This window comes from Podarcis raffonei, chromosome 4, assembly GCF_027172205.1.
Source record: "Podarcis raffonei isolate rPodRaf1 chromosome 4, rPodRaf1.pri, whole genome shotgun sequence".
Classification (NCBI taxonomy): domain Eukaryota; kingdom Metazoa; phylum Chordata; class Lepidosauria; order Squamata; family Lacertidae; genus Podarcis; species Podarcis raffonei.
Window position 1 is genome coordinate 56,412,202 of NC_070605.1, and position 14,165 is coordinate 56,426,366.

Sequence of the window (14,165 nt, forward strand, 5' to 3'; positions counted from 1 at the left end):
GACTTGCCACACTGGCTTCTTCGCAGGTGGGTGAGTTGCTGTTGCTTACTGGGAAGAAGAGGGGGCACCAGTGGAAGTGCTGGATTAGCTCGGGGAGGGGGGTGCTGGCACTGCACCAACATCCCTGCTGCCTTGCCCCTCTCCTTGCCAGTACACAACAGGGACTCAGGAAGTTAGTGATCTGCTTCTGTGACTTTTTATGTCACACTAGCTTTATTCAGGCATTTATCCCTCAGTGTGATGTCATATAGATGGGGAAAGAGGGATGAGGATGCCTGATGACTTTGAGGGTGAATATCCACCCCTGGAAGACTGCTCTACTCCTGTAGGCTCTGTCAACATTTTAGAGAAAACCTGCCGGAGGGTTTTCAGAGTAAAAACCTGGAACAGTTTTTAACATCAAAAATGGTGTTTTTAAAACATATAGAGCAGAATGGGCAGGAACGTATCCGTTAATTTCTTTGTCTCTGTTTCTCGTTTTCCCCATCTTAAATTCTGTTCTCCACATTTCCATTTGGTTTTTTTTAAAACCATCCTGAAAATTCATCAGCATTTTTGTTTCTCCTCGGTTGGGTAACTGCATTGCAAAATTTGGAGAAGTGAGAATTTTGAAGGATCGCTGAGTTTCGGTTCTCATATTGTTTAGGAAACTGTGAATTTGGTAGGTTCACCTTTGAATGCCCACTGAATTGATCTTCTCTCCCATCCCTAGGTTGCAGCAGGCAGCCTGCCCAAAACATAGGAGGAGGGGAGATGAGGAGCAGATAACAAATTATTCCTCTGAGGAGAAACAGGAAGATGAAAAATTATCCTCCTGCAGAATACACACACACACACACACACACACACACACACACACACACACACACCTTTCCTCTTTGCAAGTACACCTGCACTCAGCTGTTTGCTTTACAAGAAGCTGGGATCTGAGCACACAAAGCTGGTTCAATATTCACCCTCTCCCCTCAATAAACTGAGATCATCCTATAGAATCCTCCTTGTCGTTGGCAAGGTCTTTCCTAAGGATCTACCAATATCAGTTGCTGCCACAACAATATCATCTGCACACTTCAGCAGATATGTTTCATTAAAAAAAATAAAAATGTGTTCCTCCGTTGAAGGAAACTTCCACACCATTACCAAAGTTACAAAGTTTCTGTAACAGGATAAGCCTTGGAGGAATTGAGTATTGAACAGCCTGAAGTGTAATTCTGGGTAGTGCGAGATGGCTCAGCAATTTTCTCCTGGCTTGCCCCTGCAGTGACTAAATGAGGCTGACTACAGTTCCTTGTCCTTCAAGATGGAAATGTTCCTCAGGCATGAGGGCATATGGTCTCCTGTAGGTGAAGATCCCAAAAATGCAGACTGGGAAAGACTAGATGGAAGAGAGTGGGCTACCAATGTTCCAACAATGTTTGCCATGTAATGCGACATGCAGGGTTCATTCGAGAGAAGGGCAGTATATAAACACAAGAAAAATAATTATGGTAACACTTGAGTTTTTTATGAGTATATATTCATGGGTGTGCTATGGGTGGTAATCAGCTAAGTTTTGCTCACACTGAAATTAATGAACATGATTAAGTTTGGTTCATTAATTTAATAGTTGGCTATCCCCCTATATATGTGTGCACATGTATTATAGAGTGTGGGGTTGCTACACCCACGTTGGCCAAGTCCACTGCTTGCCACAATGTCCAACTGGAAGGTTGAGTAAGATAGAAAGTGGCCCTCAGACCAAAATGAATCCATCAGGTGTGGCCCAGACTGTTTAAAGCGGATAATGTGTTTTATTCGTTCATGTAAAACATTGCCAGAGCTTAACCTGTTCTGGCCCATCCCTATGCAAAATGGAAAGTGAGATATTCCCCCTGCCGCTGCCCCCCCAAATAAGAAATGTTCACTTTGGGATATCTTCAAGGGACTTCAGTGAACATAATCATCCTGGGGGCGGGGGCGGGCAGGAGTGGAGTGTACAATGTACTCTTATATGTAAAGAACATGTGACCAAACAGCACTGGCAAAATACCAGGTTGCTCACGTTACCTGTAATGTAGAGATCACTTCATCACCCACTTCCTTTGTGGAAACAAGATAGCGGGACATTTCAGGATTAATGATTCTGTCTTCTTTCTCCCAGCGAACGATGATGGGTTTTTCTCCATGTGCTGTGCAACTCATTTCTTTCTTTTGGCCCTGCGTTGCCAAGGTGGTGTTTGGATAGGAAGTTATCATAGCAGGAACTAAAAATAAAAATAACGAACACAAGTTAGTAGCTTGCTGCAAAACGTGTGGAGGAGGAAATGCAACATTGCTGTACAGGAGGGCTCACTAGGTAGCCTCACTTGTATTGACTCATTTTCCACCTAATCCATTTCATTTTGTACTTTTGTACTTATATCAGCTGAAGAAAAACAAAACCACCTGGTGTAGCATACAGCACAGAACTTCCTCCCTCCCCCTGCAAGGAAAGCAGGCATTCATGGAGAGAATGGATAGCCTCTTTTAAATGAATAACTTTAATTGCTGTTTTGAAATGCTAACATTCCATGGCATGACCTTTCTGCATGTCAACCCTACGGATAACAAACTGGTCTACTAGCTCACAAGATTGAAAGCTATGGCTTCTGCTTTAAGAAGTGCCTCTCACATGGATAACAATACAGAGAAACCTTGGGGAAAACTTTTGATGAGAAATGATATGCTCTAACCAAGCATTGTTAGGAACCATTTGCAACCATCTACCTTTCTCCCATAAGGCTTATACATAAAATATCTAAGACTTTGTCAGATGATTACATTCCGCAACATAAGAGTTGTTTTTATTTGCTTGCTGTCAAGTTACTGTTTGATTGTTAAACATCAACATTAAAAGAGATATAATAAAATTAAATACCATTTCCATATTACATTAAAAATGCGATAAACGATATCATCTGAAACTCAATATATATAGCGTCTGGACATAATTTTCAAAAATCTGTAAAAATGTCCAAGAAAACCCGGGTGTATGGCATGGCAACCTGCGTCAGAAGTGTTGGTTTTTTGTTTTTTTTAAAAGATATTTATTGAGATTTTACAAACAAAGAAAATTACAATATAAGAAAAGGAAAAAAAAGACAAAGAAAAAAGATACAAAAATACAGAAAAAATACAAAATATGTGAAAAATAAAAAAAATTAAAAACAAATCAAACTTTTCATGTCTTATATTTCAATTACTCGTTTCCTGACCTCCTCACACCTCCCTTTTTTGTATTCCAGTTCACATAGTTACAGTACTTCAGCAAATCCTTTCCCTCTTTGTTTTTATCTTAATTATAAATCTTAACATATTAAACATCATATTTTCATCTAATTATCAATCCTTTTTTGCATATTCTTTTAATTTTGTTACTAAAACCATCTCATTTCAATCCTGCATCATTTTAACATTCATTAATTTTACAGTGTTTCTGCAGATAGTCTTTAAATTTCTTCCAATTTTCTTCCACCAACTCTTCTCCCTGGTCGCGGATTCTGCCAGTCATTTCCGCCAATTCCATATAGTCTATCACTTTCATCTGCCATTCTTCCAAGGTGGGTAGATCTTGTGTCTTCCAATACTTCGCAATAAGTATTCTTGCTGCTGTTGTAGCATACATAAAAAAAAATCTGTCCTTCTTTGGCACCAATTGGCCGACCATGCCCAGGAGAAAGGCCTCTGGTTTCTTCAGGAAGGTATATTTAAATACCGTTTTCATTTCATTATATATCAATTCCAAGAAAGCCTTAATCTTTGGGCACGTCCACCAAAGGTGAAAGAATGTACCTTCATTTTCCTTACATTTCCAACACTTATTATCGGGCAAGTGATATATTTTTGTAAGCTTGACTGGTGTCATGTTCCACCTGTATATCATTTTCATAATATTCTCTCTTAGGGCATTACATGCCGTAAATTTCATACCGGTGGTCCACAACTGTTCCCAGTCAGCAAACATGATGTTATGTCCAACATCTTGTGCCCATTTAATCATAGCAGATTTAACCGTTTCATCCTGTGTATTCCATTTCAACAGCAAGTTATACATTCTTGATAGTATCTTAGTTTTGGGATCTAACAGTTCTGTTTCCAATTGTGATTTTTCCACCTGGAAACCAGTTTTTTTATCCATATTATAAGCCTCCCTTATTTGGTAATAATGAAGCCAGTCTCGCACTTTATCTTTTAGTTTCTCAAAACTCTGCAATTTCAATTTGTCTCCTTGTTCCAAAATCTCCCAATATTTTGGCCATTTGGCCTCCATATTGAGCTTTTTCTGAGCCTTCGCTTCCATTGGTGATAACCCCCTTGGGGTTTTATTTTCAAGTAAATCTTTGTATCTTGTCCAGACATTAAACAATGCTCTTCTGACAATATGGTTTTTAAATGCTTTGTGAGCTTTAACCTTGTCATACCACAGATATGCATGCCACCCAAAAACATTATTGAAACCTTCTAAATCCAAAATGTCTGTGTTCTCAAGAAGCAGCCATTCTTTCAACCAGCAAAATGCTGCTGATTCATAGTAAAGTTTAAGGTCTGGCAGGGCAAATCCACCTCTATCCTTAGCATCCGTTAATATTTTAAATTTTATTCTGGGCTTCTTGCCCTGCCAGACAAATCTAGAAATCTCTTTCTGCCACTTTTTAAAACAATCCATTTTGTCCAAAATTTGCAATGATTGAAATAAGAATAACATTCTTGGCAATACATTCATCTTTATAACAGCAATTCGACCAAACAAACTATTTTACTTTTTTAAGGAAATTCACCCCCAAACCAACACTTCTTTGGCAGAAGTGTTGGTTTTGGGGTGAATTTCCTAAAAAAAAAAAATAGCTCAAACAACTCTTGTGCCCGCGGAATTTTACTTTCTGAAATATGTTAACCCCACAACAAATAAGACTCACTGGGTACAATCCGGCTCCTATTATTTGCATGCACAAATAGAGCCTGCAGGCTGATTGTACATAACCTCCCCCGTAGAATAAATTCATGGAAGGAGCTGTGGGGTCCTGTGGACTAGCCCCACCCACTGGCAATACCATTCACTGCTGCAACACCCACCGAAGAATGTTCATTTGATATTTGTTGGAAAGAAGTCTCCCTAGCTACAGATTTAGTTATTTATTTATGTTATTTGCTTATAAGATTTCTTAGCCACCAGTCACCATAAGGTCCCATGATATAACGTAATATACAGTTATTAAAACAAACAAACAAATAAAATCACAGTAATTATAAACCTTCAGGGTTGAATTAGCAGTGTATTCCCTCATTTAAAATAATGGGGTAAATACCAAGTTACAAAATCTAGGGCTGCCATGTGTCCTCTTTTTCCAGGACACATCCTCTTTTTCATGGGTATGTAAAATGAGAGTCGTCATACTGATCCATAGTTAAAAGTAGAAGTTGGCAAATGTCTCCTCTTTTTTGCTCTTCAAAATATGGCAATTATAGGCTATATAATTTTTTAAAATGTCACACACACATACCTCCCTTTCAGAGGCAGTTCTATAACTAACCCAGCTACCAGAAATTGCTTCCCATCACTATAGCAATGGCTGATGAAGCTAAAGGGCTTATCCAGATGATCCTACAAAGGATATCCAGAACACAATTTTCCCCCTTGTGCAATTCTTCCCCAACCCCTGCCCAAACAAATCCCTCTCAACACTGAATCCTGTCCCTGTGGGTAAGATATAGATTGAGAGAGATGCCTTACTCAGAGCTTTGCCCATTTCACTTCCCTGCTATCAAAAACAGACCCTATCTATCAAAAGCAGGGAAGTGAGATAACAAGGCTCACCTTTTACACCTCAAAATACCTATGCAAATATATTTCAATGCTCCCTCCACCAAGAAATAAAAGAAAAGAAAAGAAAATTTCTGTGAAAGGGCAGAAGCATTTTTGTAGAGCCTGGAAAGAGCTTTGCCAGTACTTGATTATTTATGCTTATTTGAATACTGGATGCTGTGTTTGATTTATTTTTGGATGATAGTGGCCTTTGACTTTGAGCAATGAAGTCTGCATGCAAAGGACTGGTGCAGAGCCCCCTGCAAGTGGTACAGCGGGAGAGAGAGCTCAGCTGTTAAGGAAAAAGAAGCCAGAGAAAGGGGTGGAGTCTTTAAAAAGCTCCACAAAACGGCACAGGGAAAGGAGTGGGAACTTACTGTGTCACTTGGTGATATACAAGAAACGCCCATAATATTCATAGAATCAAAATCTGTCCAGAACTTATTAAGCTTTAGTCACAGGAACACTAGCTGCGGAAAAAACTTTCATTTCCCCAGCAACGTTTCATAGCTTGAGGGCAGAGGGCTTATCATTTTCTTGCAAGGTTTCTTGTTTATTAAGAATGCTTGAAGGCTGCCCTACCTCTCAATGGATCCCAGGGTAGGATCAAATATGTAAAATCACATAAAACAATGGGCCATTAAAAAATACCGATTAAAACAACAGGAGCAACGAAAACTGCAGAGCAGTTTATTATTATTATTTATTACATTCAGGCTGCAGGGGGTTTGGACTGAGGGGAGGCATCCTTCTGCCCATTTCTGCCAGCTCAGTAGATCTCCCAGAGTCCACTGCAAATGGAGGGACATGGGGGAAGGCACCGTCCTGCCTGCCTGCCTCATGCACTGGCAGAAAGCCCACTAGCAATATTCCTGCCAGGAGAAGCTGATGGGAAGCCCTCAAACAAGGTGTTTCAGGAGTGGAGCGAGTCTGAGATTCTCTGGGAGCTGCTGGATGTGGAGTTGTTTTCACGGCGGGCACCAATCTGCCCATTTCCATCCAGCTCTTGCTGCCGCGAGCAGCCAGGCTGTGGCTGTGGTGCTAGCTCCGCTCCTGTGCAAAGCCTTGGCAATGCTAGTACGGTGGTACCTCGGGTTACGAACTTAATTCGTTCCAGAGGTCAGTTCTTAACCTGAAACAGTTCTTAACCTGAGGCGTGCTTTCGCTAATGGGGCCTCCCGCTGCTGCTGTGCCGTCGGAGCATGATTTCTGTTCTCATCCTGAAGCAAAGTTCTTAACCCAAGGTACTACTTCCAGGTTAGCGGAGTTTGTAACCTGAAGCATTTGTAACCTGAGGTACCACTGTAACAAGTTTTGATTGCTCTGTTGCAGCTTACCTTTTCTCCAAGAAGCGGAGAGGAGGCCAGCAGGCAGGGAGGGGAGTGTGTGGTGCAATGTCTAGACCTGACGGGTCTGTTCAGCGGAAGTCCAAAGCCTGGACACTGGGCAATCTTAATCCTTACAAAGCAGCCTGGCATCGAGATGGAGCCAGCGTTTCCTAAGCCACCATTTCTTCTTGCTTCTTAAGAGTTATATAATAAATTTTCTTTGATTATAAGTATTACCCAAACACGTGTTTCCAAGCTAGGATTGGTCTTATGTGCTGCTAAGCTGTAGCAAGAATGACAACGACTCAAAAAGCTTGGCAGCTCTGCCGGCGCCTTGTGATATGATTGAATGTGTCAGGGTAAAGACTGTGAACATTTAGAGTTCATATCTTATTCACTTAGAAGCAGTTTCAGGTCACATTATAGGAAAAGGAGGTGATTTATTTTATGTGACAACTATGAATTTTAATCAAAAGACATATTCAAAATAAAGTCTAGACCCCCCCCCCCATTTTGCCTGAATTCACTATAGGCAAGTATTTCCCCTTTCCTGAGGTTTTTCTTTTCCTTTTTTCGTGCAAGAGCCCTTTTCATGTTTGTACATTACAAGCTGCTCTCTTCAAATAACACACCAGAGACCCACAGCAGCTTAGATTTCTCATTCTCTCTCTAGTCTTTGACAGGGCTGTGAAATGAATGTGACTTGATTCCGCATCGTCATGTGTGCACAATTTTCCACTTTGCCTAACTGAGCCTCCTAATAACCGATAGGAAAAAAAGAAAAGAAAAACGGGGGAATGGAGGAGGCGGACAGCTCTGCTCCCTGCAGCGACTTTCTCGTAAACGCTTGAGGAGATTCATGAGGAATGGCATCAGTTCAGAAAACTGCTCAGCAAGCTCAGTAACAAGCTAGACTAATAGCCAATAAGGCCTTTTCTCAGGAAAGTCATTCACAATTCATTTATTAGTAGTACGCACTTTATGAAGAAACTTAAGATAGGAGAGAAAATGCTCACCCTTTCGCTGGGAAAGAGTGGAGCACTTTTGAAAGGACCCCACACAATTTAACCCAAGAGGACAGGAATAATTTTGTAAAAATCAACCATATCTGCTCAGAGAGAGGGGTTTAATTAAGGTTCTGGAGGACCTATTGTCCATCCAAGGGCTGCATTCCTTTATCGGTACCTTTCTGAAGACCCCATGCAAATGGTGGGTGGGAATGAGAAGCAAACAGTGAGCATTAATGTTAATGTAATGTGAGAAATGTTATGGGAACCTAATGCAGGTTTTGTGTGCCTCGGTTTACCAGGGTCTGCAGAACTTGCAGGCTAGGTTTCATATCCTCCAAGTGTCCCGATTTTCCAAGGACAGTCCCAGAATTATGAAAACCATCCTGGCTTCTAATTTGATCCTGGAATGTCTCTATTTCCCCTGCTAGTGCCGCCCAGCTTGGGGAAGAGGATAAGCCAGCATTTGTCCCGAGTGGCGGCGGCAGCGAGAGAGCATCCCGTTGCCTCTCCATGGCTGCTGCCGCCAATGTCCTCTCTTGGGCAGCTCAGAGCAGCGGCTGGAGAGCGAGTGAGAAGGGGGAGGAGAAGCTGCCACCAGTGAGGCCCCGCTGTGCATGATGCTCTGGGTCTGAGGGGCAGGCAGAAGGCAAGGCCACCCTGGGAGGAAAGAAAGGGGAGTGTAGCATAGTGCAAGGAGTATAGTTTTTTTCCCCATGCTTTGTGTGTCCGTGTCTAATTTTGCCCCTTTCTAAAATGTATTTATTGATGTGTGGTGCGGGGGTTTGTTTTTTGTTTTAGGTAAACCTACCAAAGAATAAAATAAAATTGGGATTAAGGGATTTTCTTAGGACAGTGGAGCGTGTGTCTGCTGTGTCCCATTGGTGTGGTGATGGCAGCAGCAAGCGCCCTTCTCATGGGAAATGTTCCGCCACAGGGCCAATGGGGGGATCAAGGAGAGTCAGTTGGGGGAGAGGAGTGAGAAATGTCGCTATTTTCAGCTAAGGAATGTTGCAGGGTATGGTGTTTTACATAAAAGCCCAGGAGATCTCAAGACTGAGGCAATTGAAATGGGTGGGCTTTTTTCATCCCTAACATGTGTTAGCGTTTGCTCTAAATAAAGTGGTCTTGTCACCATCCTTTCTGTAAAGGGTATACCTTACAGTCATATTAGGAGAACTTGAGGATACGGCCATTAGAAGAGAATTTTAATGAATCGTTTTACTCTCTCATGGTCCAAAAACCTGTGCTGGCTCCCTATTCTCTTACAATTGCAAAAGATGGCCCTTTGCATGGCTGGATGGGGATAGAAAGCAAATGGATAGAGAGCCACACAAGCAAAAAAATCTCTACAAATATGGGCATACCATGTACAATTTGACAATGTAAAATCACACCCCCTTCCCAAACAACAAATATGACTGAAAATAATGTGTCTGGGTTTCTCACATATTTTCCTCTGCCCTCAGAACAAATGCCTGCCAATATCCCCCTCTCCTGCCAAACAGCCCCCCAAAATACTAAAATAGAACGTGCTGGTTGCTTTTCTCAACAGCTTGTTCAGTTTTGGGTGGTCAGTTGGTGAAGAAAAGCAGCACAATATCTTGCAGTCTCGACTAGAAATTGAATGATTTTTGAGAAGTGGTGGAAGCCAGATGGGCTGAGGTGGTGTATAGTCACAGCAATCTTGGACAGGCATGCAGCCCCAGACCCACAGCATTCCCAGTCCTGCCAGCTCCTGTCAGTCAGGGTGGAAGGTAGTGGTGGGCTTTTTTGGCTGCACAAGATCTAACATGATACAGCAAGTGGATTTGAACTGGGTCTCTCCAGGGAATGAACCACGACTGGCTCTGCTCCATCCTCGCCATGCGCTATTTTAGGGCCTTGTGCTGACTGCCCCCAGTGTGAACACGGCTATCAATAGTCTGCTGGGCTTTCTGTGGTTCCAGCAGGGGTTGGTCTCTGTGGCAGCAGTGGAGAACCACGCCTCACCAGCAATGGCTGGGCAGCTCCAATGACATCATACTCAAAACTCTAACTCCGCTGAGCAGTTCAAATTGGGAGGTGGGATTGCATCCCCAAATACCTCTCCCTCCCAGCTGCTTTTAGCCTTGATGATTATTTAAGATTAGGTCCAATCCCACCCCCCACTTTAGCATCTGTGATGGGAGAGACTATACATTTTCTGAAATGGCATTGGGATGATGTGAAATATATTTACAGGAGGACATGTGATTTTTACACCTGCAACAGGTAATTTTATTTTCATTATTGCTTAACAGTAGTCCAGTTTTCAAGTGATTGCGCTTCTCCACTGGGCGGTGGCTAAGGAAAAGAATCAAACATAGCAATGTTTTTGGGCTTGAGAAAATTATAGCTATCCATCTAATGGACACAACGCATTGAACAAGTCTGGAGGCTCATTTTCTCCGGCGCTAACTTGCACATTATCTAAAATCTATGAAGCCCTCTGTTTGTTTGTTTAAAAAAGATGTTTTACATTAATGGGATACAATCTTTACAAAACAAAGTCAGGGAGCAGTAAGTAAAAATAGAAGTGTGATACATGCGAAGCTTGAAATGAGTCATCACATCCAATAATGCTTAATACATAATTGGCCATATCGTTCGCTTGTACCAGTTTAGTCTCTCTGGAAGTAACAGAGCTGTGCCATAGGAAGAGATCACACAACCACATCTTTACTGAGCACAAGTTATAGATTTCCTGAAATCTGCAGGCAACCCAGTTCCATATGACTTCGGTCCCTTCCGTAGCACAGCAGCCTGCACTGTGTTGCTGCCAGTGGTTGGAATGAACTTGTTTGGTTTAATGAAGTTCAGTGAATTAGTTCAAAAATCCATGAACTACACCTGGAAGTAGTTCCCATAATTTCTGGGTAAACTGAAGGTGAATTGAGTTAATTCTGGGGTAGAACTTTGAATGATTTCCAGTTAATATTTAATTTCTCTTACATTATTTTTAACTCTCTGGACTCTCTGGGCTTTTCAGCTTAAAGATCATAATTGTTGGGAAACAGTGAATTAAACAATTCACACTCCACTGTGTGTTTTGATGTTTTCTCAGTCTTAAGTGTATTTTACACTTCAGCATAGCAGCTTGTAACATTCTGAATGCTGGAATAAAATTGCTGAGCATTCTTTGGGGGAATGTTTGGATTTAACCTTGAACTGAACATGAACCAAACCAGTGCATTTCGCAAAGGGACTGATATGAACTGGGATTAATTCCTTTATGGACATGTTGATCTAGAACTAGCTTCTTCTAAAAATATTTTTCCAAGCTCTGGTGTTAACTAACAATGTATCCCTATGGCTGGCAAGTGGAGAACAGCAGAACTTTTTTTTTAAAAAAAGGCATTTGTAAGGCAGTTGCAGTAAACAGTCACAGAGAGAAAGCATCAAGCTGCTGCCAGATGGTGCCATCAGACTGGTGCAAACCAGTGAATCAATGTTAAGATGCTCTATACTCCATTATGCCAGTTAAAAACACCCAATTCCCTTTGGTAGTCTATTCAATATACTGACACATGGTTACTGATTTGGCCTATTAAATTACACCTATTTATAATTACAGAAGCTCTCTTATATAGGGTAGTTATTATCTAGAAAAAGCTGCCTATCCAAAAAAAAAAAAAAGGTTGTTTCATAAGAGGAGAAAAGATGATAATTTGTTTTAAGTTCCCCTTGTGCCCTCAAAGCTTTGGCCATTAGCACATCACTGGCATTGTTGAGTTTTTAATAACAGGCCATGGGCAGAGTTACAACATAAAGGCAGCGCTTAGAGGGAAAATGGGAAGGGCTGCAGGAACAAACAAGTTGGGTGCCATTCACTGGACAACAAGCTGTTTTCGCACTGTTGAAATGGTCCTTGTTTTGTGGATGGCAGTCACTGCTTTCCTTGGTACGTTTCCAAATATTCCCCAAGTTTGGGCAGAAGCAGTGGGTTGTGCCTCCAAACAAGAGAGAGAACATATAAAACAAGCACAAGCCTCTTGAAGCCTCTGTTCTGTGGCACGACATCTCCCATTCTTAGATACTGTACCCCAGAGGTGAGGAAGGTTTTTTCAACCAAAGGACCACATTACCTTCTGGGCAACTTTCCAGGGGCCAGTGGTGGGCTAGTTTCGACATACACTCACAGCCCATTCTCTTATCATCCATCCAGGAAACAAAGAAGCATTAGCAGAGTTCAAGCGCACACTTCAGCTAGGCAAAAACGCTCAAGGAGAACGCACAGAAGGCCAGTATTTGTGTGGCCTGGGGACAGTCCCAAGGGCCAGAGAGAGAGAGAGAGAGAGGTCTGAAGGTTCTCCATCTATGATGTACCCAAGCACCCAGACCAGTGTGTGTAACAAATGCAGAGTACAAGTTAGCAAATACTGCAATCCTGTACATGTCAGGGGGTTATTCCCAGTAGAGGATTGCAGTCTTGGAAAGATATACCAAATACGTCAGCTTGACCCCTGCCTAGTAGACTATCTGATCTGAATGCTGTATAAATAAAGGGATGGGTGGAGAGCAGCTATCCCAAGTCTGCTGCCAACATGAAATCAGACTGTGTACTCTTGTTGGTGGGTGCTCTAAAATGTCAACCCAGAGCAGTATTGATATATGTGGCTCTCCCGCAGCAGTTGCAGGCAATGTATGCAAAAGTACCCTGCTTTTTTCAACTGATCCTGACCTGACGACAGACATCATAGTGGCAAAACTTTAAAACTTGGTGCTGTGGGTTAAACCCGATCAGAAGGCTGGAGCTCCCATTGCTCGGTCCCTGCTCCTGCCAACCTAGCAGTTTGAAAGCACATCAAAGTGCAAGTAGATAAATAGGTACCGCTCCGGCGGGAAGGTAAATGGCATTTCCGTGCACTGCTCTGGTTCGCCAGAAGCTGCTTAGTCATGCTGGCCACATGACCCGGAAGCTGTACGCTGGCTCCCTCGGCCAATAAAGTGAGATGAACGCCGCAACCCCGGAGTCATCTGCGACTGGACCTAACGGTTAGGGGTCCCTTTACCTTTACATATCTATTATGGGGTGTATTTTGTTTTTTCAGCCATTTCAAAAAGATATCTAAATACATTTATACCCCATAAATTTCCTCCAAGGTACTCAAGACAGCACACACGGTCATCGTCCCCTAGCCCTGTGAGGCAGGTTGGACAGAGGCTTTGTGACTGACTCAATATCAGCTTTGTGGCTTGGATGGGGGATTTGGACGCAGGTTCCCCCAGCCGTAGAGCTTTAACTGATGCACACACATTGGCTCTCCATATAGTCTGTGTTCTGCTGTGGTATTATTTGCTTTCTGTTGCAAGGGTAGAAGGCAACAGAACTTTACTGATGCTTGCCAATGATGCTCTTCTTCTGATAGCTTCAACATGAGATGGGGAGGGGAGCAGGTCGAGAGAAATGAAAGGGAAGAAGGGCTCTAATTATTCACCAAGTACAAGTTGTTCAACTAACAGATGGGATGGGATGGCTTCTTCCCACTCAATCCATATGTGGCAACAGCTTTTAAGTAGATAATTATGTTCAATAACATTGCAGATACATCTCTAATGTGTGTGGGCAAATGTTTGCTCAAAGATTTCAACTCCAATGCGGTGGGGGGTGGGGGGGACACTTCTTGTATGGCCATGAAAGTCTTTTCACATGTTTAGTTGGGGGGAAGCACCAGCAACTACATCAAAATAGCTGAGATCAAGCTACAGACCTGAGTTTCAGACCTGTGCTCGATATCTGCTCTGTGTCTATACACTGAAAACATAATGACTCGTTCATTTGTTCCCTTTCTTAATACAAGTGACCCATTAAAGTTTCCAAATCAGCAAGAATGACTTCTGGAAATGGCTCATGTAGACAGCTAGACTTGATGAAGGATGACACACCTTGGAAGCAATCTGTAATTCTGTACTGGCTTTAGACATTCACCGTGCTAGGCTGTGGTCACTCAAGAGAGCAAAGAGAAAGTAACACCACACTGGGGCTGC

The 14,165-nt window shown here is 42.3% G+C and overlaps 1 protein-coding gene across 5 annotated transcripts in view; it reads right to left on the reverse strand.

Annotated features, from left to right (window-relative positions):
• Positions 1 to 14,165, reverse strand: part of DSCAM (DS cell adhesion molecule) — a 322,736-nt gene that overhangs the window by 92,245 nt on the left and 216,326 nt on the right. For 4 of the 5 annotated variants that reach the window (XM_053386764.1, XM_053386765.1, XM_053386767.1 and 1 more), the window contains exon 12: positions 2,047 to 2,243. In XM_053386764.1, the coding sequence (XP_053242739.1) occupies positions 2,047 to 2,243 (197 nt within the window). Of the gene's footprint in view, positions 1 to 2,046; positions 2,244 to 14,165 lie in introns of those variants that run through there. The other variant, XM_053386769.1, reaches the window with a different exon arrangement.